The 26,415-nt window shown below is 53.9% G+C and overlaps 2 protein-coding genes across 4 annotated transcripts in view; both read left to right on the top strand.

The window, feature by feature from the left end:
* The window catches only part of MAN1C1 (mannosidase alpha class 1C member 1), a 137,171-nt gene extending 130,910 nt beyond the window's left edge, over positions 1 to 6,261 (top strand). For both annotated transcript variants that reach the window (XM_077775778.1, XM_077775776.1), the window contains exons 9-12: positions 280 to 499; positions 2,944 to 3,116; positions 4,423 to 4,538; positions 5,489 to 6,261. In XM_077775778.1, the coding sequence (XP_077631904.1) occupies positions 280 to 499; positions 2,944 to 3,116; positions 4,423 to 4,538; positions 5,489 to 5,615 (636 nt within the window). In that variant the 3' untranslated portion in view covers positions 5,616 to 6,261. The remainder of the gene's footprint in view (positions 1 to 279; positions 500 to 2,943; positions 3,117 to 4,422; positions 4,539 to 5,488) is intronic.
* Positions 6,262 to 13,837: 7,576 nt separating this feature from the next.
* SELENON (selenoprotein N) overlaps positions 13,838 to 26,415 on the top strand; it is a 23,297-nt gene continuing 10,719 nt past the window's right edge. The window contains exons 1-4 of one of the 2 annotated variants that reach the window (XM_077775493.1): positions 13,838 to 14,152; positions 20,183 to 20,370; positions 20,687 to 20,804; positions 24,708 to 24,841. In XM_077775493.1, the coding sequence (XP_077631619.1) occupies positions 20,756 to 20,804; positions 24,708 to 24,841 (183 nt within the window). In that variant the 5' untranslated portion in view covers positions 13,838 to 14,152; positions 20,183 to 20,370; positions 20,687 to 20,755. Of the gene's footprint in view, positions 14,153 to 20,115; positions 20,371 to 20,686; positions 20,805 to 24,707; positions 24,842 to 26,415 lie in introns of those variants that run through there. The other variant, XM_077775494.1, reaches the window with a different exon arrangement.

Here is a 26,415-nt window from a genome sequence, read left to right as displayed (position 1 = left end):
TATATGTGTTTTTTTTTAAGTCTAAATGAGAGACTCACCCTAGGGAGCTGCCTTGTGTGCAAGCCCCCAGCAGGCACCAGGCTTTGGCCAGGCGAGTGGTAGAAGGTCCCACAGGCCCCATCAGGGGCCAAGGTCAAGGTCAAGGGCCTCCTTTGCCTGGGATGGATGGCTCACCAGAGCTGCGGTCACTGCTGTCTGCAGAATGTTCATTTTCCGTCCTTTCCCCCCCTCCCTTCTCNCATGACCCCTCCCCCTGCCCAACCCCCACCTTGCTCCCAGGCCATAGAGACCCACTTGCTGAATGTCTCTCCTGGGGGGCTGACCTACATCGCCGAGTGGCGAGGGGGCGTTCTGGACCACAAGATGGGGCACCTGGCCTGTTTCTCCGGGGGCATGATCGCCCTCGGCGCTGAGGATGCCAAGGAAGAAAAGAGGGCCCGCTACCGAGAGCTCGCAGCCCAGATCACCAAGACGTGCCACGAATCGTACGCCCGCTCAGGTAACCGTGCGAGGGGAAGGGCAGCAGGAGAGACTGAGGCTAGACACCAGGAAGAACTACAAGCCAGCGGAGCGGCAGTGAGTGAAGGGAACGCAGTCTCACCTTGGAAGTTATGTAGAACTTGTACGAGGGACGTGCTGTCTGTGCACTGAGGTCGTACCCGAAGTTCAAAGGAAAACAGGGGTTATGTATGAAGCACCTTGCCAAGTGTCGGCCCACGTCATCGCCAAACCTCACAACACAGATAAACTGAGGCCCAGAGATGACTTGGCCAAGGGGCACAGAGCAGAAGGTCCTCCAGGCTCCCAGAGCCTAGTGAATTCCTTCTCCTGGAGCCCTTACCCCCAAATGTACCCCTGCCTCTCCCACCCCTCCACTCAGGGGATCTTACCGCCTCTGGCACCACGCCATTCATCACCCTCTTTGTTCCCGGATCACCAGAAAGCTTGAGAGCTCCCTGACCCTCCCCACCTAACCTTCAACACAGAATGGTCAAATGCTAGAATCCAAAGTCATGTTAGAGAACGTGAGCCCAACTCTCTGTTTTACACATGGGGAAACTGAGTCAGCCCAGAGCAGGGAAGTGACTTCACCAAAGTCACACTGCACGTGAGTAGCTAAGCCAGGGCTAGAACCCAGGTCCCCTCATGCCCAGCTCCTTCTTATGTGCTGCCCCTTTGAACAGCACCCCTCAGAAAAATCCCTCCTCTGGGGCCCAGCAAGGTACCCACCACTCTGAATTTAATCCCAGGCTTGCTTGGAGGAGAGGACCTAAGATTTGCCATAAACATTCGCGGCTCAAGTGCCACTCTGCCACCCACCAGCCAGGTGGACTCTGTTTTCCCATCTGCTCAATGGAAACACTAACACAAGTCTCCCAGGGTGAGATAGAGGGGCCCATAGAAAGCACATTGCCAACCACCTTCAGCCACAACACGGAGGCGTTTGTTAGCCTGACATGGGTCTGTGACCCCTCCACTCGAGTCCATGTCTCCGGGAGCTGTTTTCATGAAGCCAGTGATTTGCAGCGGGTCCTCCATTCAAAGAACCATGGCCATAAACAAACAGGAAATCTCAGGAATAATAAAAAGCTTGCTTTTGTCTGGGACAATCAGCCCAGACCATAAAAGATATGCACTTAATAGAGCATGCTGCTCCAGCCCGCCTGCCCCGGAAGGCCACAGTGGTCGCTCCTGCCCTCACCCCATTAGCCGCTCGGCAAAACCACTGTTTGCCAATGGTCAGGAGCAGCTGCTTGATTTGAGCGATCGAAGGGGTCAGGGTCTGGCGGATCCCGTTTCTGCGAAGCCTTCCATGGAAGACTCTACATGAAACTGCAAAGCTCCAGTTGCCTCTTGAGGAAACACACCCCAGGTTATCTCAGGGTCCTGACCCAACGGGAGGAAGGAAGGTACACCTGAGGACCAGAGCTGGGCACTCGGCTGACCCAGACACGATGTGTGGGCATTAACAGGAGGAGGCCTAGAGTCTCAGACCCAGTAGGAAAAGAGAGAGCGTGCAGTCCAGGGAAAAGGCATCAGACAGGGTCACACCCCAGCTCAGTCACAGCTCGCTGTGTTACCTTGGACAAATTACTTGGCCTCTCTGATCCTCAGTTTCCATATGCCTGAGAGAGGGACCATAACATCTACCTTAGCAAAGAAAACCATTTTTTAAGGATTGAAATAATGTCTGGGAGGCACCAAGCACAGCCCTTGAAATCATAGGTGGTGGCTACAGTCGTGGTTGTATTTATGGTCCTCCAGAAACCAGGAATAGCACCAAATGGTCCAAAAACAAACAAACCCAACAACAATAACAGTGAAACTCAGACTTCATCAGGCCCTCTTTATCTAGCTGCCTCTGCCTGGGTATGTGCTTCTGGGCAGTTCTTCCCCCATCTCCACCTCAGCATTATCCCAGCCTGTCAGCTCAGAAGGCTGGTTCGGGGAGGTGTGAAAAGCAGTTCCCTAAGAAAGGGGTCTGTGGAGAAGCATCGCTGCATATCAGCATGCTAAAGGCTCTGATAAGTCCTGCAGATGGAAGACTCTTTCACTTTTTCTGACCCACCGTTCCCCAAATATATTTCACCCTGAAATCCTTTCTTGGCTGAGCTCTGGTTTACACAGCTGGGGAACATCACCCAAACTTCTGTCTCCCCCGACTGCTAGATAGTTCATTTGGACTCTCAGACTCTAAAACTGCAGAATGTTCGCAGCCTCAAGGGCCTTGCGTTGGCCAACCTAGGCTGAGAGGGAAGCTGTGCGTTTGCCAGGCCCAGCTCCGTCTGGCAGTACAGGCAGGGCCCAGCCTGTATCAGTCCATCACCACCCCTCACCCCGCCAGTTCTTCCAAGCCACAGAGATCTCTCCTGGGGCAGCTGGGTCCTGAAAAGCAGGAGGTGGGAGGTCTGACCTAGGCCCTCTGGTTGATCCTCCCCACAGATACCAAACTGGGGCCTGAGGCCTTCTGGTTTAACTCCGGCCGAGAGGCGGTGGCCACACAGCTGAGCGAGAGCTACTATATCCTGCGGCCTGAGGTGGTGGAGAGCTACATGTACCTGTGGCGGCAGACCCACGACCCCATCTACAGAGAGTGGGGCTGGGAAGTGGTGACGGTGAGTGGGCTGGTTGGGGGGAGGGGTGACCGGGTGACAGGTGCCCTGAGAATTCAGTCTGGGGCCCCAACACCCTCGCACAGGCACTGAGAAGAAGGTCGGGCCAGGTTGACGTCCAACTGAGGTTCTGAATGCCAAGGGTCAAGGTGAGGTTGCAGAGCCCAGTGTCCCCAGCTGGGCAGAAGCAGGCCAGGAACTGAGAGCCCACAGCCTTTGGGGCCTGGGCTCTAGTGCCAGCAAACTTAGAGGGCCAGAGGCAAGGCGGCAGCCAGAGGGACCCAGAGCACGTGTGGTCACTGCTTTCTGACCTGGAAGCCTGAGCTGATGGCGTTAGATTTCCCCTCTCAAGCAGGAATAGGCCACCAGGCCAGCAGATCACCTCCCTGCTCTGCCCAGAGCCCGGGCAGCCCCCACCGTTCTCTGGGCTCTGCTCCCCACCACCCATGTGTCCTCCACCAGCCCTCTTCTCCCCAACTACCCAGGAGGAAACCACATGACCTTCCCTGGGGTAACTCCAAAGGCAGGCATGGGGAGTCCAGAAGGATGTCTCCTGATGGATGCTAAGCCTTCTCTGTGCCCCCCCTTTCCCAACATCCCCTAGGGCCCACTGCTCTGAGGCACCCACTGTCCTAGGGAGAAGCACAAGCATTATACTTGGGCATAAGCAGAGCATTATACTCGGGCAGGGCGCGGGGGCCCACTCAGGTTCACTGACATGGTTCATGGGCCAGAATCCCCCTGCTTCCCTGAAGGCCTGGTTCTGGAACAGTGAAAGTCAAGGGTTTTATGCTTCTGAGCCCAGTCCACAGACCCCTCAGTGGGTAAAAATTGCATTTATTAAAAAAAAAAAAAGGCAGACAGCCCGTGGCCTACCCACCTCCGGAATAGGGACCACATCTGCACAGGGCATTCCCAGGGGTGTGCTGAGTCCAGTCCCCAAGTCCCGGCCCTCCACTGCCTTCCTCTGCCCACCACTGTGGGTGAGTCTGTCGGACCAGCCTAGTTCCCTGAAGGGCAAAGAGAACATCCCCCAAGTTCAGACCTGGAGGAGAGCTCGAGCAGGCAGCCCGTTGGGACGAAGTGCTCAGCTGTGGACCCCGGGGTGTGTGGTCCCACCAGCCTGGCGGCAGGCTGGCTGAGCCCTGAACAAATCATTTGGCCTTCTGCTTCCACAAATGCCACGGGTCCCTAGCCAAGTGGTCCAGGGCCTGCCCGTTCATGAACTGGGCAGGCGTGAGTCTTGGGTGGGGTGGGGGGGGCTCTCCTCTTCCACCAGCCCCCCCAAAGCTGCCTCCCTTTTCCTCAGGCCCTGGAGAAGTACTGTCGAACAGAAGCTGGCTTCTCCGGGATCCAGGATGTGTACAGTAGCATTCCCAGCCACGACAACAAGCAGCAGACTTTCTTTCTAGCCGAGACACTAAAGTGAGTTGAGGCTCGGCTGATGTTCTTTCCAGAGGGAAACTGGGCTTTTCTTAGGAATGAAGGAAGGGGGTGGGCGAGGGGTGGGGTCAGCAGTCCCTCCCTTCACCACCTGTCAGGTTCTGCCATCACAGGGGGGCCCAAGAGGGGTCGGGAGGGGGGCTGGGATCTCCGGGTCACACCCCCAGAGAGACACAGGACAGGACTCCACCCCCTAATTAGCTGTGTGCTAAGTTCCCTCCTTTAACTGGGCTCCTCAGATTACTGAGTCCTGTGAAACTACGTCCTCTTCTGTAAAATGGGGAGAATGATAGTGACAGTGGTCACTGCTGCGAACCTTCCCTCCGCATTTTTGCTGTTGCGCTGTTCCCTCGCTTCCTGGGTGGAAGTCCTTGGTGGCCCCAGAGCATCCCCCTTGTGCCCAGCCCTCGAAAGTGGATTGGAATGGGCCATTCCTTTGGCTTGGGAAGCTGGAGCTCTGGAGCCACAACCTCGTACTCATTTTAGTGCCCTAACGTCTATTTGAGTGAAGAGTCTCCTCAGCGGGGGGCACAAAAGGAGCAGCCCAAGAGTTTGGACTGGTGCAGTACTCAGGCCACCGCAAAAAAAAGACCCTAGACCATACGCAGTCCCAGCAGGCCTCTCATATAGGATCCTCACACAAGTGGGGAAGTATCTGGATGAAGCTGGATGGGTCCGAGGTAATGGAGTGAGGGCAGGGGCGTGAGCCAGCATTCAACCAGGTGCAGCGCCCCAGGGCTCAGTGCCCTACTAGGCATCCACAGCTCCGTCCCTGGGACCAGCCCTCCTACTGGATTTGGGATCTCAGACCTCCCTGCACCCTTAGCCACGGGCCCTTCACAGGGACCTCTGAGATTTGTTCCCAGTGGGGCCCCCGTTCCCCAGAGCACTGACAGGCTGTTTTGCTTCCCTCCCCTCCCCCTGGGGCGCAGGTACCTCTATCTTCTGTTCTCTGAAGATGACATGCTCTCCCTGGAAGACTGGGTGTTCAACACGGAGGCCCACCCCCTCCCCGTGAACCGCTCGGACAGCCCCGGCAGGGTTGGGGGCCAACTCTGACCCCGCCTCCCTTGCCGCTCTTGGGGCCCAGAGGGTCGCCTTGCCTTTTCGGGATTTGGGACTGTTCTCAAAGGGATTGGGAACGCAGGCCCCATTCCGGGCAGACCCAGGGCACATGTGTCGGACAAGCAACTTCTTTTCCTCTGTGAGGAGACAGGACTCGGAGACGCAGCAAATGTCACACCAGTTTCCTTCCTATGGAGAATTTCTATGAAACCCACTCACCTGCCATATTCCAGGGCCCAATGACTGGAGGTTTGCCGATTGTCCCCATGCATTTGATTCACTTCCTTTCATTTGGGGAAGGTTTTTTTATTTGTTTTGCTTGATTTTGCCTTTTCTCTGCAGTTGTGTTTTATCACAGATTACCTAGTTTCGAAATCATGTGCTTTCAAAAGCAGTATCATCCTGATAAACTAAACCTTAAAGTGTTTGCACACACAAACCTTGACCCCATTTTCTATATTTTAAATGCCTTCTGCCCAACATTTACTATTCGTTCAACTATGTGGCATTTACCTTTATAATTTGAGGAGGCGCTGCCTTTTGATTTGGGCCTAAATGTTAACAAATCACTAGTGCTATTTTCATTATGGTAATGGAAAAATCTGTAAACTTACAATAAAAGAGTTTATTGAATAAGAAATATGATTGGATTCATCGCACGTCGGTGACTCTTGGGAAAACCACTGCAATGTTATCAGAAAAAATAACCAGCGGCTGATTCCATCTACAGTTTGGTAAAGACTTCTATCGCCTTTCCTTAAATTGGTCTTAAAAATTCAGGAAGGGCGAAGCTAATCTTTTAAATGGAGTTGGATGTTTATACTTAGGTCAAGGCTTGGAAGAGGCCCAGGGAGCGCCGGCAACGTGCCTGAAGCCATACAGCCAGTAGAGGCAGAGGTGAGCCCAGCTCTTCTTGCTCACACTCCCCCCCTCCCACCCCCAGTTATATGTTGATCTGCTATTATTCAGGAGATACATGGTGAGTGCCCGTAGGGGACCAGACACTGGGCTGGATGCCGGGGACACAGACACAAGTGCATCGGTCATAAGTTTTGTCCTTGAGGAGCCTACAGTCAAGAAGGGGGAAACAGGGGCGCCTGGTTGGCTCAGTCAGTTAAGCGTCTGACTTCGGCTCAGGTCATGATCTCACAATTTGTGGGTTCGAGCACCGCATCGGGCTCTGTGCTGACAGCTAGCTCAGATCCTGGAGCCTGCTTCAGGTTCTGTGTCTCCCCCTCTCTCTGTCCCTCCCCTGCTTGCACTGTCTCTCTCAAAAATAAATAAAACATTAAAAAATTAAAAAAAAAAAAAGAAGGGGGAAACAGACTGTGAAGTAAACTGACAGATAAGTAACATGACTGCAAGTTGTATAAAATGCCACAAAGGAGTCATGTGGGGCCAGGGTACTAATGGCCGGGACTGCTCTCCTGGCATCAAGGAAAGCCTCTCTGAGCAGACGACTTTCAAGGCCTAGAAGATGAGCAGGAGCAGCAGGAGGGGCATCCCACAGTCCCCTTCTCCCCAGCAACATCGCCTGTTTCCCCTGAGGGGAGGCCTCCAACCTTGAGGCCATTGTGCAGAGCAAGGCGTCCAGGCAGGGGCGAAGGGAGAGCCTTCCTCCTCTTTGCAGCTCGTCTACACCGCTGACCTCACAGGACAATTCTAAGCCCTGCCCCATGCTCAGTCCCTTCATTCTGGCCACTGGAGTAGCCCCAGGATGCCTGGCCGGCTCCGTCAGAGGAGCATGCGATTCTTGATCCCAGGGTCGTGAGTTCAAGCCCCACATTAGGTGAAGAGATTAATAAACTTGAGTAGCCCCTGGGGTGTTGGAGCCCTGGGCTAAGTCATCTGCCTTTAAGTCCTCAGTGTGAGACAGTGGGCAGGTCACCTCACCCTGACGGCCACTTTTCCCTCAAACAGGGAGTACCGTCCGTCCCCCCAGGTCGCTGTGAGAATGAGTGGGATCCATTGGTGCCCCCGCAAAGGGGGCAGGACTCGTTCCTCATTTGGGAGGCGCAGACGCCACCAGCACCTTCTTAGTCAGTAGTCAGAGCGCTGGGCGAGCTGTCCCCATGGCAGGCACCCTGGACTTGTGTGACTAAGTCCCTGCCTGAACCCAGGAAGTCACCTCAGACAGGTGTCAAGAGACTGTGACTCCGGAGACCCGTCTGTGCCCATTTTTTTAAGAAGCAAAACAGGGGCACCTGGATGGCTCATTCGGTTAAGTGTCTAACTCTTGATTTCAACTCAGGTCGTGGTCTCATGGTTCGTGGGATGGAGCCCTGCGTCGAACTCTCTGCCGACAGTGCAGAGCCTGTTTGAGATTCTCTCCCTCTCTATTTGCCCCTCCTCTGCTCACGTGCTCTCTTTCTCTCAAAAGTAAATAAACTTCAAAAAAAAGAAATAAAACGACAAAACAGAAAAACCCACTGCATAAGCATTGTGGAAAGGTTAGGAGTACCTTTATGCTAAACAGAAAGAAAAAATACACGCCATGCTACCCTTCAGAACGAATACTGTTATATTTTCTTCTAGGTCTTTTTTCTATAACTGTACAGAATATATTTTGCAGACATGGTATCACACTCTGTACTGTTTTACTATAATCTGCGTTTGCTCTTAACGATATACCGTGAAGACCTTTTCCATGTCAACGAATACACACTCCTCCCTGTCCCTGGTTGTGGACGATTCCATCGTGTTCTCCATCAGGCTTTCTGGATCTAAGCTGCTATTCCTGGGCATTTGGGTTTGTGACAGTTTGGGCCCTATTTTCCAAATAATAGAAGCCAGCTCTGTCTAACTTAAGCAAACAAAACCAAACCAAAAAGGAAAGAAAAAAGGGGAAAAAGCACATATTGAAATGCTCTGGGGTGACTCCTGGGCACTCAGGAGGAGGAACAGTCAGGCCACAAGAAGGACCAGGAAGAAGTGGCTGCAAGAACGCAGGGGACAGTCTCCCCAGGACCTCCATCAGGACGGGTGACTCCCAAGTGTGTCTACATCCTACGGGCTCCCCTCCAGGAAGTGGGCTCCCGATTGGCCTCACCGGGGTCACGTGCTCCCAGCGGTGCCTCCGGACTGACACGCCCACCAGGCCGCCAGGCGGTGGGGGACCGGCTGGTCCCTGGAGAAGAAGGAAAATGAGGTTTGCCACCAAAATGACGTAGCCTCATGCTGGTGGGGCAAAAATAGCAGGACCGTTCACAGGTTTTGCTTTGATTTTTTTCGGTATTAGAAAGAGAGGAAGGCATGCTTGGCCATTCCTCTTTCCCCTCATTCGGTCCTGGAGTCAACTCCTGAAATGTTTCTCCATTGCAAAGCCACTGGGTGGTTCCCAAGGCCACACGGTACCCCCTCCCGGGCCCATGTTGCTGTCCCCCTCTCCTGCCACCTGCGTCCTTGTCTTCTGCATTATGGCTGGAAGCAAGCTGTAAAAATGAACATTTTAAAATTCATCCTCCGGGACGGCCCTTGCAGGTGGAGAAATATCACCCGTTTGGCAACTTCACGCCATTCCAGGGATAAAAATAAGTAAGACCCAAGGTAGGCTGAGAAGAGAGAGAAATGAAGGGATGAGTCATTTTCATCGAAGGAGGAGCCTCGGAAGCCCAGCTCTGGAACCGCTCCCGGCGGCAGATCCTCCTTTCCTGGCGAGGGTCCGCAGGCTGCCAGCCTCTTTTGCAGCGTCGTCTGATGGAACCACCTTTTACACCTGCTTTCTTCACAGATGGGCTTGATGCAGCTTCCAGAAAGTTTCATTAGCACCTGGCTCCGGGCGTGAGGTCTGCGGAGCAACCCCCCACCCCCACCCCAGAAGCGGGACATTTCCTTCTCCAGGTGCTTCCTTTTATTTTTTTTTAAATGTTTTTTATTTATTTCTAGGAGAGAGAGAGAGGGACAGCGTGAGCAGGGGAGGGTCAGAGAGAGAGGGAGTCACAGACCGAAACAGGCTCCAGGCTCTGAGCTGGCAGTCAGCACAGAGCCCGACGCGGGGCTCGAACCGACGAACCGCGAGATCATGACCTAAGCGAAAGTCGGACGCTTAACCGACTAAGCCACCCAGGCGCCCCAGCCAGGTGCTTCCTTTTAGATGGCTGCGTCTGTTTAGATGCTTCGTGCATCCTGGTGTGTCTTTGGCGATTTGCAAAGTTCAAACCAAATGCACTGGAAAGAATAAAGCAAAACCAGAAAATCTGATGTAAAAGCAGCATCCGTGAGACCCACAATGTGAATCTCAGCTGTGTCCGCTTTGCTTTGGGGAGGGGACCTCTTCGAGGTTTGAGAAGGTGCTGGAAATGGGCAAGGGCCAGTTCCTCCCTGCGACCCCACTGGGGCTCTGTCCTTGGAAATATGCTCGTTGATTATATGGCACAGAGGTGCTCAGCCCTCTGTGACTAAGGCTTAAGCACAGGGTAATGGGGGAGGGGAGGGTCCTGATGCTAGTTTTCTGTATCTAAAAATATCTGTTTGGTTCCCTATATTTGGAACAATATTTTGATCCTGCTCCTCCTGTCTCTTAAGACAGAGCTTTTTAAACTTGAATGTGCACCTGAATCACCTGGGGACCTTGTTAAAATGCAGGTTCATATTCAGCGGGTTGGGTGTGGAGCCCAAGACACTGCGCTTCTAACGAGCTCCCAGGAGATGCTGCCGCTGCCAGTCCTCAGGCCACACTGAGTAGCAAGGCCTCCCCCGATGGCCGCTCTTTTGGTTTCTGTCCTTTATCTCTATCTCCAGAGAGGGGCTCGGGTGTTGGGATGGGTTCTAGAGGTACCTTGGCTACAGGGGACGTTATCACCTGCGTCAGTGGCTCCTGCCCCTCCAGGACAGTCCAGACGAGACAGGACCAGGCTTGCTGGTGGCTTAAGACAATGCTGTTCAGCAGAACTTGCTGCCGTGTCAGAAATAGTCTAGATCTGTGCTGTCCGATGGGGCGGCCCCATGGTGGGTATTGAGCACTTAAAATGTGCCAAGTGCAGCTGAGGAACTAAGATTTTAAATTTTATCTCATTTTATTTTTTAGTGTTTATTTATTTTTGAGAGAGAGAGAGAGAGAGAGAGCGCAAATGCCCTAATGGGGGAGGAGCAGAGAGAGAGGAAGACAGAGGATCCAGAGCTGGCTCTGTGCTGTCAGCAGACAGCCCGATGCGGGGCTCGAACTTATGAACCATGAGATCAAGACCTGAGCCAAAGTCGGACGCTTAACCAACTGAGCCACCCAGGTGCCCCCAGGCACCATTTTGAACAGTGCAGTCCTAGAACTTAGAAAGCCAGTCCTCTGCTCACTGACTCCTTGCCCCACTGGACCCTCCACCACCTGCATCATTACAAAAATAATCTTAGCACAAAATATATTGTTTGGGGAGTTGAGGGTTCCCTTGGACGTACTTGGTTATTTTTATACTCATTCCAGCCTCTGTTTTCTACAAGAGTGTCTGGTTTTTGTTTTGTTTTGCTCTCACCCACTGGTGTATCTGCAGATCTGTGTGCATTAAGTCCAGTTGAAGGTAAGAAAGGTAGGAGAGGAGAGGGCGAGCACAGCCTGAAACCTGGGTTCAGCTGTACCCTTCCCTTTCCCTGGGCTGTGTGACCTTGGGCAAGCCCCTTAACTCTCTGGGCCTCTGCCTGCCTCTGTGGAAAGGGAGGGTGATTTTGAGGGTTAATTGAGCTCCCCAGTGCAGTAACTCAATACATAGAGTGATGATTGTTGCTGCTATTATGTGAACGCTCTCTGTAAACTAGAAAACGCTGCTGTCAAAAATTCTCCTTTTTAAACAAAATGCTCTGAAACTTGGAGGGAACTGCATCAACCAGGCCCAGGAGACAAACCAAAATCTCAAAGCAATAAATCTGAACATTTTCCACTTTCGCATTGAACAAGCATTTTGCCGTTAGCCCTGAAATATGAAATTCGGAAACTGGGAGAAAAATCCAAGGGCTTCCAGGAGCCGGCCCAATTGTGAGGGTACTCGGGCAGGGGCGCAGGGCTGAGGGGAGATGCTGGGAGCTTGCCTTGGCTTTAGGGGGCGAGGCTGAGGTCCCATTCATCTTTCCTCTTTGGGAAGTCCCAAGGAATCCCTACCACTTGAGGAGGGGGCACGGCAGGCAGAGACCCACAGAACAGGAACTTGAGGTGCAGGGAGGCCTGCTTGGGTCAATCAGTTGTCCCTGAGCCCCCTACAGAAGCCCGCAGTGCTCTCCCCGTCACGTCTACACCCTTCATCTCCCTTCCTCTCATAAATGACCCCCAATCTAGGGTGGCCCTCACCCCGCTCATGACATTTGCTTGTGACATTTGCTCGTGAGAGTTTAGTTTCCAAAACTGTTGTTCTAGCACATTCATTCACAACGCCCCCCTTGCTCTCAAAAGTGTCCCAATTTGGACAACAAATGATGTGTCCTCCCTGGTGTAAGTGAAAAGAATAGTGACTGAGATCTGGCTCCCAGAAGACTTTGGTGATTTAGGGAATATGGTAAAACCCAACCCGAAAAGCATGCCAAATGGCCCAGAGTCTTTCCTTTGGAAACCGAACTGGAACTGTATACAATGTCACATACTTCCGTGCATTTCCAGCCCTGGGCCTCTTACCCGGATTGTCCTTGGCCCCTCCCGCCCCCCAGGTATGCCTACTAAATTCCTCCAGGCTGCCCTCCATGTCACCTCCTCCATGAAGCCTTCCTGGATCTCTTCCTGCCCTTCCCTTGAAACAGGCTTTAAAACTCCTTTTCCGGGGCAGACACGGGTTTGCATGAGCCTCTCCCCGATAGATCCCGGGGACCTTGTCCTCACCTTTGGACCCCCAACATGTTGTAGGCAGCAACAAATGTGCTGGAACTCCCACGAGTTCCAGCCAACTGGGAATGGGGTGGGGGGTGATGATCGGTTGCATTGCAAGGGCTCTGGGAGCTGTCTGGGCTATGGGCTGACTGTAGATTCCAGAAAGTGTGTGGGGTGGGAGAACGGGAGCTCTTCCCACCGTGGGACAGCAAGGTCCCAGACAGGTGGAGTGTGAGCTCACAGGCCCAGCGGCCCTCTGGGCGGTGTGGTGACCCCTCCCCTGGGTAAAATGATAGGAGTGTCAGGGTTCACCCAGTTCACCCGCTGGTGGGTCCACCCCTTGTCCCGTGGAGACAGAGGAGACTCAGGCCACTCACCAAGTGGGGACGTCCCCGGTTGAGGGGCTGAGTAGAGGGAAAGGCTTCTCACACACACGTGCAGGCAGGTGCACACACCTCAGCCTCCCTCTCCCCAGGCTCTGGATTTATTGGCCAGCCTTGTAGTCTCCCTGTGGGGAGGCACCGGGACCCTCCTGCCCCGACCCGCAGGAGCCCCTCGCCCCAGTCGCCAGTCCCTAGGGAGGACTCCTGCCACCAAGGGCGGGAGGCTCTGCTCGGCCCACAGAATGATCCAGCACTGGCCAGTCATTAGATCGGTGGTTCCCGGAGTATGGAAGCCAGGTCTGAGGCTTGAGCAGCCCCCGAGAGCTTGTTAGAAATGCAAATTCTCAGGCCCCACCCCCAGTCCTTTGCAGGTTATGGGGCTCATCGCTGCCGCTCAGGCCACCGTTCCAGAACCCTCCAGGCAGGCTTCATAATTCCACAAGTGGCCATGAACCATCTCTGCTGGGCAATGGGGACGGTGCTAGAACTGCGGCTTCAACACGACAGACAAGGTTCCTGTCCCCCGTGGGGCTTCCAGACCAGTGGCAGGGCGGGGCCGGGACAGAAGTGCAAACACGTCAGTAAGGTGGGTGCAGACGGAGGTAAATGCTTGGGAGGCCACGGGCAGGGGACATATGAGAGTGACAGAGGAACACTGGAGATGGGGAGGTCAGGGATGCCCCCCGGGGCAGCGGACCTGTGTAACAGACCATTCCGGGCAGTGGAACAGAGGACCCAAAGGCTCAGAGGTAGGAAGTAGTGGCGAACCCGAGGAGGGGGAAGGCCGCAGGCGAATGCGGGTCGCCGTCCCGAGGGTCAGAGGAAGCCGGAGGGACAGGGCTCCATCCTGCAGGGCCTCGAGGGCCGGGGCAGAGGCTGATTCAAGTCTGAGCAGCAAGATGCAGGGAAGAGGTTAAAGTAGGGCCAGGAGATGACCTACTTTGCATTTTGAAAGTGTCCTCTGACTCTGGCAGGGCGGGGGGAGGCCCTCGGGATGCCTCTTGCCCTCACATCTGTCTCAGCCGAAACTGTTCTCAGGTTCCTGAGCAGAAGCTTCTGAAACCGGTTCCCCCAGGAGCACGGAGAGAGCAGGGGCCTCCTGCCTCGGGCCAAGCTCTGCTGGGCCCTGGGCCCCTTCCGGGAGCGGGAGTGAGCTGCGCAGGAGATTTCAAGGCCCCCGGGCTCCTCTTCTGACCTCTGCTCCCGCACCTCCTCCCCTCTGTCCAGCAGGTCCCGCTGTGCCCCTGAAAACAGCAGCTGCTTCCTAAGACGGCCCTTGTCCTTTGCCAGCACGTGCAGAACCAAGGCTGTTTTCCGGCCCTGGGGGCCTTCTCTTTACTCTCTGGAATCTTCTGGATCTGTGGCAGGTAGGATGCCCATGAGTTCTGAGTCCCAGGCATCATGTCTCCCTTGACCTCCACCCCATGGGTAATTCTAACCAGGAGACGGCCTCCCACGGAGCGTCCTGCACGGGCCTGGAGCCACCCCATGTCTCCTGGTCGCACGCCCTGCCCTGTGCCCTGGTCACCTTTCCAGCACTCCCCGCAGGGCTCTGACTCCACACGTGCCCCCAGCATGAGGCTCCCCACCTACAGTCACCATGTGGCCTCAGCACCTCCCCTGCCCAAGGCTCAACTGAGCACCACGGAGGCCACCCTGACTGCTGGCACCCACAGCGGCCTCAGGGGCCCTCCCGTGCGGCCCACGGTCCCCTGCTGCTTGGGGAAAACATCTGACCTGCTCTCTGAGGTCCTGCCTCTCTCTCGCTCTGCAGTGTCTCCGGGATCCCTCCTACTGAAGAACAAATATGTCCAGAGGTCAGGACCCTGTGCCTCCTCTCCCCTTTTGTCTTTGTCTCCCCGTCTTTGACCTTCCTCTTAAGGAAACCCTTCCTCCCTCCAGCTCAATCACCGTGTCTTCCTTCATTCGACTTTTATGTTTTAAATTAGTCCCGTATTTCCCTTGAGCCTTTTTTTAAAAAATTTTTTTCAACGTTTATTTATTCGTGAGACAGAGAGAGAGGATGAGCAGGGGAGGAGCAGAGAAAGAGAGGGAAACTCAGAATCTGAAGCAGGCTCCAGGTTCCCACCTGTCAGCACAGAGCCAGACACGGGGCTCAAACCCATGAATCATGAGATCATGACCTGAGCTGAAGTCAAACACTTAACCAGCTGAGCCACCCAGGCGCCCCTCCCTTGAGCCTTTAAATGAAACTTTTTTTTAAAAGAACTTTTTGACTGAGCCACGGTGTAGACAGTCAGGTGTGTAAAGGCCACTAATCTTGAGTGTACAGCTGCAGGAATGTTCACCTGTGTACACGTTCATGTAGCCTCCCCGCCATCAAGATAGAGAACATTCCAGCACTCAGAGAGTCCTACCCCGCCCCTGCTGCTGCTCTCCCTCAAAACCTGCCATCCCTAAAGAAAACTCTGTGGGTCTCTTCCACCACAGAAGAGATTTCAGGCACACAGAGCCTTTGAATTCCCTCTTCGTCTTTTTTTTTTTTTTTATGTTTACTTATTTTTGAGACAGAGAGAGTGAAAGTGTGGGGGAGGGACAGAGAAGGAGGGAGACAGAGAATCTGAAGCAGGCTATGCGCTGTCAGCACAGAGCCGGATGTGGGACTTGAACCCACGAACTGTGAGATCATGACCTGAGCCAAAGTTGGATGCTTAACCAACTGAGCCCCCCCAGGTGCACCCCTCTTCTTAGTCTTTAAGTTTTCTGTTTAATTTATATGAGACAACTTATAACAACCTATCTGCCATATAATAAGGGCTCTTATATTTTTCTGTCTGGCCATCATAAATCCCTTTTCTACTGCTTTGTGGCTAAAACCTCTGAAGCGCACAACTAAGCGCCCCACAGGCCCTCTGAGATACACCCTCCCTCGGTGGGGGACCCGCTTATCCCCGCTTGCCCAGGACTCTGCTGCTTTTCTTTCTTCCTTTTTTAAATTTTTTTTAATGTTTATTTATTATTGAGAGAGAGAGAGAGAGAGCATAAGCGGGGGAGGGGCAGAGAGCGGGGGAGACACCGAATCCAAAGCAGGGTCCAGGCTCCAAGCTGTCAGCAGAGCCTGATGCAGGGCTCAGACTCACAAACCGTGAGATCATGACCTGAGCCAAAGTCTGATGTTTAACCGACTGAGCCACCCAGGCGCCCCTCTGCTGCTTTTCAAACTGAGTAGCCCCCTGCCTCAGCACCCTTCCATCCTGGGCAAACCGGGAGCTTGATCGCCCCGACCCCTGCTCTCTCCTTGGCCCTGGCCACAGTTCAAAACAGACATGAGGAGCAGAGCTCGGGGCTGTTAACCTGCCACCATCTTCCTAGGCCTGACACTAACCATTTGAAGGTGCCCAGTGTTCAAACTCATTTTTTGTGGCTTGCACGAAACTCGGCTCTCTTTGCATCTGAGAGGCTCAGCCTCCAGTCCTGAATGAGCAACAGGATTGGAGGAAGGGTGTTTTCTTTATTTAAAAAAATTTTTTAATGTTCATTTATTTTTGAAAGAGAGACAGAGAGAGACAGAGACAGAGCACAAGTGGGGGAGGGGCAGAGAGGGAGGGAGACACAGAATCCGAAGCAGGCTCCAGGCTCTAGCTGTCAGCACAGAGCCCAAGGCGGGGCTCGAACCCACAAACTGGGAGATCATGACCTGAGCTGAAGTTAGATACTCAACCACCCTGCACCCCTGAGGAAGGGTGTTTTTATAAAAAGGAAAAATTCTTTGGGATTTGGCATTCACTGCTCAGCTCTCCAAAACCCCCCGCCCAGGAAAACTCAGCTACCACTCGCTGCAGCCCGGGGATACTCAACCTTGACCGGGGTCAGAACCGCTGGGCTAACAAGCTAGTGGCAGCCCCACTAGGCGACCCAGGGCCCCTGAGCCCATCGTGCTGAGAATAAAGCTGTCCGTGTGGACAGAGCCCTACAGGCAGGCCTTTCTTGACCCCAGGGAACAAATGTCCCTGCCTGGACAGGACGAGAGCCTAGCCAAAGGCTGTTGTGACCCCCCCACCAGCCTCCCAACAATTCATCTATGTTCTGGCTAATCGCAGCATCTGCCCTGTGCCTGTGGATCTGGCCAAAGCCACGCAGAGCTCCAAGGCGCAGCCACATCTGTGGCCACATACCAGCTGCCCAGGCCACGCAAACCAAAGGCCTCTTCCCTCTCCTTCAGTGATCCCATTGAATCCTGTAGCCTTTGGTGCCATTTGTAGGCTGGCGACTCACAAGTCTATGGTCCCTATAAACCGCACAGGCTCTCTCTCTGACACCTCCACGTGGCGTTCTACGTGGTGGCTCAGCGTCATGGCCACACAGCAGCCAGGGCCTCTCAGGCTTTCCCACCTCGGGAATGGCACCACCATCCACCCGACACGGGCCGTGTGGCCCACCCAGCCAAAGGCCCTGTCGTCTTTGGGCTGGGAGACTGAACCAGCCTCCTCACTCCCTCAGTCTAGTCTCCACCCAGAATCCAGAAAGGTCTTAATAAAACAAACAAACAAACAAAAAACCACTCCAGCTTTATGGGGATATGATTTGTATGCGATAAAGTTCACCCACTTAAAGCGTACAATTCGTGTTTTTGTAGTATATTCATAGGGCTGTACCACCATCACCATAGATGTCCAACCATCCAATCTAATGTCAGAACGTTTATCCTCCAGGGCCGCCTGAATGGCTCAGTCACTTACACGTCTGACTCTTGATTTCAGCTCAGGTCATGGTCTCACAGTTCGTGGGATTGAGCCCCTTATCGGGCTCTGCAGAGCCTGCCTGGGATTCTCTCTCTCTCCCTCTCTCTGCCCCTCTTCTGTTTGCTTGCACTCTCTCTCAAATAAATAAACAACAACAACAAAAAAGAACATTAAAAACAAGCAAAAAAATCCACAAAGAACATTTATATTCCAAAGAGGCCGTGTGCCCATTAGCAGACACTCGCTACCCTCACCCATTCCCAGGCAAACATGAACCTCCATTCTGCGTCTGTGGATTGGCCTTTCCGGGCACTGCATATAAATGGAATCTTACAATATGTGTGTGGTCTTTGTGTCTGGCTTCTTTCTTTTACTATGATGTCCTCGAGGTTTATCTGTGTTGTAGCACATATCAGTGCTTTGTTCCTCTTATTGCCCAAAAATACTCATTGTGGGGGCCTGCCACATTTTGGTTATCCATTCATCAGTAGAAACTTGGGTTGTTTCTCCTTTCTGGCTATTAGAAAGGTCTCTTTCTTTTTATGTTTATTTATTTTTGAGAGAGAGAGAGACAAGAGTGAGTGGAGGAGGGGCAGAGAGAGAGAGAGAGGGAGACAGAAACGGAAGCAGGCTCCAGGCACTGAGCTGTCAGCACAGAGCCCACCGCGGGGCTCGAACTCACAAACTGCAAGGTCATGATCTAAAGTCAGGCACTTAACCGAATCAGCCACCCAGGCGCCCCTAGAAAGGTCTTTTTAAAGACAAATCAGGTAACTACGGAAATTAAAATAAAAAGCTTAATTTAAAAAAAAGAAGAAAAAGAAAAACAACTCACATGTCACCCCCCCCCCCTTAAAACCCTACAATGGTTTCCCGTAATATCTACATGTAGCTTGTTGCCTGGGCCCCGCCTCTGTCACCAGCCCTTCCTACTCTTCCCTCCGCTCGGCCTGCTCTGCCTTCTCCAGGCTTCCTGAACGCATCAAATCTGTTTCCGACTCCGGGGCCTCCGCACTTGCACCCCTGCCTGGGATGCCCATCCTTCGCTCTTCAGGAGCTGACCTCTTTCTACTCAGGCTGCCACGTAAATGCTACCTCCTGGGGAAGCTGCCTGACCCCACGCCACTCTGTGCCACCCTGACTTACCCCTTCGTAGTTACCGTTATCCAAAGTTATCTTCTCTGGGGCGTTTATTGCCTCCCTCTTCCTGCTACGGTATTTAGCTCCAAAAGAGGAAGTACCTCATCTGTCTTCACTTCTCTGCTCCAGGAGCCTAGACTGGTTCCTGACCCCTAGCGGGCACTTAGTTGCTTGAGAGGCCCGTGGGGTCCAGGCAGGTAAAGCTCCTCTTATGGTGGCACCAGATGCCTCCATTTCCTCAAGTGCATTTGCCCACTCATGGCCCAGAAACAAGGTGCCCAAAAGCCCGTGCGGCACCGCCCCTGACCAGAACCACCCGCTGGCCCAGGCTCTCCAGGCCCTGCCTTGCCCAGGTCCTTGGTTTAGAGACAAGCCTTCTGGGAAAGGTGCCACCAGCAGGACGCCCAGTCCTGCTCCACTGCCAAGGCCCGGAGCCAGGTTCCCAGAGCCGGGGCCCGAGACTGGCCCCTTTGCCAGAGGCTCACTGACCTCAGTCAAGTCTTGCAAACCCACGCCTCACCCCAGCGCCCTCCCAGCCCCAGCAGCTCATCTCCCCAGCCCTGGGCCGCAGAGACCAGAGGGGGGGGTCTGTGTCTTTAACAAAAAGCAAGTGTGATAAATAAAAGTCACCGGCAAAGAAAACTTCCCTCATTTATTTTCCAGGGGCCTTGGCTCATCAATCTTCCCCTCCCAACCTGCTTTGTGCTCTGTTAGTTTTGCTTCCTCATAGAGCAAAATTTGGTTTTCTAATAGCATCTGTCGAATGCAGGGAGTCCCCAAACATTAGCGGTAATGAGTTGGAAGGGACACAGTTGGAACCCTTCGGAAGCCAACGGCAGATGTCAGGCCCTCGGCGGGGCCCCCTGAGGCTCTGCGGCCAGAGCACTGGGCAAAAGCTAGGTCCCCGGCCTACAAGTCTTGGTCCCTGGGAGTCATTCGTCAAAAGACACTGGGGCGCCCAGCATGTGTGAGGTCCTGTGTGGGCTCTGGGAAGACGCGCCCCGCCCACAGGGCGCTCTCATAGCTGGTTATCCATGAAGGGCGNCCCACCCCTCCACCCCCAGCCCCCTCTGCCGGCCCAGCCCCTGCAAGGCAGCCAGGCAGGAGATTTGGACTCGGGTAGACCTGGGTGCCTGAGCTCAGGCTCCTTAATTGAAAAACGAGGCAAACAACCCTCACCTCTCGGGGCTGCCTGAGAAGAGCTAAGAGCTTAAGGCACGCAGCACCGAGTCCAGCACAGTGGTGCTCGGTGCTCGGTACCTGTCCCATCCCTCCATCACCGCGGGCCCGACAGGTGCAGGTGCACGGGGGCTGGCAGTGATCTTCCAGGATGGTGCAGCTGTCTCCGCAGCCAGGGTTCTTGTCTAGAGGCTTCGGCAGCTGCTGCCCCCTCCTGGGGAAGACAGAGCCATCCCCCCCATCCCCGCTCCTGGAGACCTTGAACGGATGGAAGAGGGCCCTGGGGGAAAGAAGGTTCCCGGAGACAGGAACCAAAAGTACCGACACTGGCGGATCAACAGTATTTCTTCCAACTCCACCCGCCTCCATTCCCAGGGTCCTCCTCCAAGCATGCCAAGGGTTGTTCTCTAGAAAAATCACTCCTGTGGCCATGCGACGTGCAGCAGAGGGGAGAGTGGCTGGCAAGTCACAGTCCTGCCTTGCCGGCGCCAAGGGGCCACCAGCCCCACCAGCCCAGGGATTTCTTCCACACCCCAAAGGGCTGGGAGGGCCTCTTCTGACAGGTGAGTACTTTCTGGGCCCAGCAGGTGAGGGTCTCAGGGCCGCACCACCTGTATGTGGCCTTGAACAAGTAGATCCCCCCGCCCGCCCTACCCCGCAAATGTGCAGAGACGGCCTTCCAGCTGGACCATGAAGGGGCTGGAATAGGGCTTGGACTTTCCTTGTAANGACTGGGGGTATGGGGTGTGCAGAGGTGACATCTGAATGGGTGGACTGGAAGTGTCCAGTTGTCAAACCCAGAGTTGCCCCCTCCACCTCTTTGGGACCCCAGCTGGGGATTCAGTTTGTGCTCACTGGAGCCCCTTTCCTCCCAAGCAGGAGTCAGCACTGAAGTCCCTGGGGACAGAGGGCCTCTTTCTCTTTTCCTCCTTGGACACAGACCGGGATATGTACATCAGCCCAGAGGAGTTCAAGCCCATTGCTGAGAAGCTGACAGGTACCAGGAGAGGCTGGGGATTGGGGAGGGGGACACCGAGGCACCGCCCTTAGTTTCTTGGCCACTGTGTTTGCTCTGAGCAGGAAGGCCACCTGGAGAGGGACATTATGGGTCCTGACAGCCCCGGCCTCCTCCCTGCTCGGACACCTTCTAGTTGATGGTTGGGGCAAGCTGTTCTGGTACTGCCTGAGCCTGTTCTCAGGTGCAAATATACTAGTTAACGTTGCCTGACCACTTCCAGACATGACTTTAAGCACTTCATCTGAGTTCTCTCTTTAATCTTCACAGTGCCCTGCGGGGTAGCCACTGTCATAATTTTCATGTTTATAGGTGGGGAGACTGAGGCACAGGGAGGTACAGAGCCAGGATCAGAGCCGGGGCCATCTGGCTCCAGGTCCTGCACCTGTTCACAGGTTTGAGGGGGAGAGACGGGATCTGCAGAGTATACAGTAGCTGTTCAACAGACAAGAGCTCTTCCTGGCATTACTCAATATTCACCTCTGCTTAGGTGCCAGATTCCTACCCCATCCTGGCGATCTATTTTTACCTAATTGTAATCAGTTATTTTTTTATATAAAGATAAGGAGCTAAAACATTCTAATGAATTATTAAATGCCTCTCATTGTCTCACCATCGCCCCAACCGCTGTGTCCATTTCTCACCCATTTCTTGAACTTGGGATCCAGATTGGTGGGTGTAAGGAGGTCAGTAGATGGGAACGGCAGGGGAGAGATGTTGGCTGCTGTCGGGTGAGCCAACACCAAGGCACAGTGCTGGGCTTTCCGTGTCTCAGGCTGGGTCAGGGAGGTGGGCCGCTTGCTGGCCCCGTGACCACAGTTCCCGCCAGAGGAGGAGGATCAGGTGAGAAATGCGAATCTGCTGGAGCAGACATGTGTCAGTGTCCCTCAGTGACATTCAGGTCTGTCGTGCAAGCAGATGGGCAGGTAAACAGGTCAGCCTCATGCGACTTGCTTTGACCTCTTATTCTGCAAAGGCTCCCTGAGGATCTGCACAGCCACCTCTTTGTCCTTTTTTATGGACAGAGACAGCGGGTTCCCTCATAATGACAAGCTTGCTGGGCTTGAGGGCACTGTTAATTTTGTTCACATAAATCTTTTTTTTTTCTTTTTTTTTAAAAAAAAAGGGGGCGCCTGGGTGGCTTAGTCGGTTAAGCATCCGACTTTCGCTTAGGTCATGATCTCGCGGTTCGTGGGTTCGGGCCCCGTGTCGGGCTCTGTGCTGACTGCCAGCTCAGAGCCTGGAGCCTGTTTCAGAGTCTGTCACTCCCTCTCTCTCTGACCCTCCCCTGCTCACGCTGTCTCTCTCTCTCTCTCTCTCTCCTAGAAATTAAAAAAAAAAAATTTTTTTTTGGTTTTTTTTTTACACATTTATTTATTTTTGAGAGACAGAGACAGAGCGTGTGCAGGGGAGGGACAGAGAGAGAGGGAGACCCAGAATCCGAAGCAGGCTCCAGGCTCTAGCTGTCAGCACAGAGCCCAAGGCAGGGCTCGAACCCACGAACTGTGAGATCATGACCTGAGCTGAAGTCAGATGCTTAACCGACTGAGGCACCCAGGCCCCCCCTCCTTTTTTTTTTTTTTCCCCACAAATATCTATTTCTCCATCAGGGGAAAATAATCCCTCTCTCCATTACCTCCTTGGCCACTGTGAGGGCAAAACTGGACCAAGTTTCAGGAAAACAAAAAATAAAATAAAGCCAAAAATATCACATCCACACAGGAAATAGAAGCAGGCTGTCTAGTTGGCATGGTTATGAGTGTGTTTAAGTTTCTTTATATCTTAAAGATTTTACAAATTGTCTGTAATGAGTTACTTGTAAGTTTGGAAATAAAACTTTTTATGTAAAAAACCATAAGGTCGTAAGATACTGGACATTGTTATGAATAATTATCTGTGATAACAGTAAAAGAATTGAAAAAGCCAGGCAGGCTAAGAAGCTTGCCCATTGCTATTATCCCCTTCTTCTGAGGTTTCCAGATTGCTCTGTGGAAAGTTTTGCAGGATTGGCTTACAAATGCAGGAATAACTGGTTCTTGAGAACAGGGATTTGCATCAGGAGCTGCTGGGGAGTGCTGATTAAAAGGGTAGCTTCCACATTCTAGCCCCTTGGGATTCTTTTTTTTTATTTAAAAGAAAATATTTTTTTAATGTTTATTTACTTTTTGAGAGAGAGAGAGAGATGGAGACGTGAGCAAGGAAGGGGCAGAGAGAGAAGACACAGAATCCAAAGCAGGCTCCAGGCTCTGAGTGGTCATCACAGAGCCTGGACACAGGGCTCGAACCCATGGACTATGAGATCATGACCTGAGCAGAAGCCGGACACTTAACCGACTGAGCCACCCAGATACCCCAGCCCCTCAGGATTCTGACTCAGTAGGTTTGAGGAGGATTTGGGGCATCTGTAGTTTAAAAAGGCATCCAGGGTGATTCTGATGATTCCTGGTGAAGAATTGCTCCAGATGCACCCAGTTGGTCTGTCACTCGGTTCATCAGATGCCACACATCATCTCTGTACCACGACCCTGCCTGGGGACCACAGCCATAACAAGCCCTTCTACTCGCTGCCTTATTCCTTAGAGGTGGCCAGGGCCTCCCCTGCTGTCCGTCACCCCTTCTGAAATTGGCTTCATTTCTCCCTAAATCTTCATCATGACTCCGTCCACACTTGAAAGCCTTGGACTTGGTATGCCTTGGGGAGGTAGAGATCTAAGAAATCAAGTTCAGCTCCTGCCACTCCAGCCTCTCCTTCTATAGAGGGGAAAACAGGGCCACCCAGAAAACCAGGGAGAAGCAAGTGTCCTCTCTTCCAAACTGGCGTTCTTGAGGACATTGTGGCCTCGGAGCTTTTGACACCAAAGGTGGTGTCAAGGACGGTTCTGTTCCTCACTTTCACTGTTCTGAGCGCCTCTCTGATAAGCATTCATTTCCTCATGAGGCCCCTGTGGCAGTGACACGTGTGGCAGCGTGGTCTCGCTTTCCCATGTGGGAAAACCAGAGAGGCTGAGAGATCTGCCCCAGATCACCCAGGAGGTGGAACTGACCTCAGCCTGGAGCCCCTGTGCTCTCTTCTCTGAGCCCCAGAGAGTAGCTTGTCTTCGGTGCTAGGAGCCCGGCCCCTGGGAGAGGCAGCCGCCTGCCCAGATGCTGCCTTTGGTGGGTCCAACCCCAAGTTCATCTCAGACTCAGTTTGCAGGACAAAGGGAGAGGGGACATGAATGGCCTTTCTGCAGCCTGCTTGGCCTGGTAGAAAGCACGGGATGGACTCAGAAGAATTCAGTTTGAGCCCTAGCTCCGTGGCTCCCTGGCCCTGCAACCCCTGGTAGGAGTAACACAGGTCAAGTTTATTACAAGTTCACCCTGTACCAAACCTGGTGCTAAGGCTTCGTGGATTCGCTCATCCAGTCCTCATAACAAGCCACTGGCCAAACATCGCATGGCTGGTAAGGGGTGGGATTCGAACCTAGCTTATCTGGTTCCTGAGCCTTTAAGGAAATCGAGTCTCTGAGGTCACAGCGCCCTCAGAAGAGGGTCCTGGTTGATTGTGGGTTTAGAGTACAACAAGCCTGGGTTTGAATCCTGACTCCCCCTACTGCCTGGCTGTGTGACCTTTGGGAAGTGGCTTTACCTCTCTGAGCCTCTACTTTCTCATGTGTAACATAGAGTTGGTAATAACAGTATTCTCTGCATCTCAGAGCTACAGTGAAATGGAAATGTGATACTTATTTGTTGTTACTTTGGTTTATTAACTATTACTCCAGCTCCAAGCCAGGCTCCCTCAATCACCTGCCATTCTGGGGGGTGGTGGGATCTCCCCGAGAAGAGAGGTCCTGCAGCCTGAGAGCAGGGCCCCTCTCCAGTGACCCGACTGACCATGTCTCATAGGCTCAACCCCGGCCGCCAGCTATGAGGAAGAGGAGCTGCCTCTTGACCCCAGTGAGGAGACGCTCACCATCGAAGCCCGATTCCAGCCTCTGATCCCGGAGTCCATGACCAAGAGCAAAGATGGGTTCCTGGGGGTGAGTTTGCGTGGGGGGCAGCAGGGGCTGCTCGCAGGTGGGGCCACATGTACAGAACCATCTGCACTCACTCACCTCCTGAGAATCAGTCTGTGCTCTGCTCATCTTTCCTTCCTTCCTTCCTTTCCTTTTTTTTTTGTTTTTAAATTTATTTTTTAGAGAGAGAACAGGCAGGTAGGGGGGAGAGGGGCAGTGGGGGAGAGGGAGAGAATCTTAAGCAGGTTCCATACTCAGTGTGGAGCCCCACACCGGGCTTGATCCCACGACCCTGGAATCATGACCTGAGTTGAAACCAAGAGTTGGGCCCTCAACCAACTGAGCCCCCCAGGCACCCCTCTTCCTCCCTTTATTAACTGCCTGCTGAGCCCCCAGCGTGCCAGGCCCTGGGGGGTCCAGAAGTGGGTGTGGTGCTGACCCTATTGTCTGGGACACAGTCTGGTGCAGGAGGGATAAGCATGAGCCCCTAACGCAGATGGGATCGGGGCGGCTTCCTGGAGGAAGACTACCCTCTGATAGAAACTGCAGGAGGAGGGGGCTCAGCCAGGGAGGCAGGGGGAAGGGTCTGGTCAGAGGAAGCAGCAAGGGCAGTGGAGACAGAGTTGAGGCAGGCGCCTCATGTAGGCTCCTTACATTCTGTAACCCGATCCTTCCCCCCCGAGGCCGCGAGTTTCGAGTTTCTCGAGTTTCTCGAGAGCAAGGGCCGTGAACCTTTGTGCCTCCTCAGGCCCCTGGCACCTGACAGGTGCTCTGCTGAACCCTGGTGAACCATCCCTGAGGCTCCGTCCCTGGCAGGGGGTCACCGGGCGGGGAGGGCACCTGACTAATGCTGTCCTGAGCAGCCCCGCCCCGAGGCCTTGTGGCCAAGGTCTCAGGCCCATCATGGCACCCAGGCGCCCCCGCTCCCTGCCGGCCTTCCCAGACCTCGCGCCACCGGCTTGCTCTCTGCCGGCCACTCCAGATGTCCAGGCTTTCTTCCAGCTGGGAGCCTTCTCGGGTGCCATTCCCTCTGCCAGGAGCAGCTTTTCCTCTTTGCCACCTACTCAGCCTTTCCCCTGAAATGCCACTTGCACATGAACAAAGATCTGAAGGCAGAAGGTGCCGGGCTAGTCACCTGAGGACAGGGGGCCGGCGTGGCTGGACCCAGAGCACAGGCACACGTGCAGGGGCATCCTGGTCAGTGGAGCCGGAAAAGAAGTCACCAGACTGCAGAGGACCTTGGGCTCCCGGCATTGGCCTTCATTCTGCAGCAGATTTTGAAATGGGAAGGTTTCCTCCTCAGATGCTCGGCAGGCCGGCAGCTGGGGAAAAATGGGAGCCAAGATGACCAGTTCTCGGGAAGGAGGAGCAGGTGGGGAAGGGTCTGGGGTGGGGAGGCAGTGGTGGTCGAGAGGAAGGCATCCTGGAGGATGCCGGGAAAGGAAGGCAGCCAGGGCAGGGCTACTAATGGAAGGTGGGTGGGGGTGGAGGGCTGGATGGGGTGACCAGTGCAGGGTGGGCCATTTGCCCCAGGGGACCCAGAGCAGGGGGTGGGTCTGGTGGGGAGGAAATGAGGTCAGTCTGGACCTGCCGGAGCC

This window comes from Crocuta crocuta, unplaced genomic scaffold (assembly GCF_008692635.1).
Source record: "Crocuta crocuta isolate KB4526 unplaced genomic scaffold, BGI_CrCroc_1.0 scaffold127, whole genome shotgun sequence".
In the NCBI taxonomy this organism is placed as follows: domain Eukaryota; kingdom Metazoa; phylum Chordata; class Mammalia; order Carnivora; family Hyaenidae; genus Crocuta; species Crocuta crocuta.
This window is presented reverse-complemented; position numbering and strand designations above follow the sequence as displayed.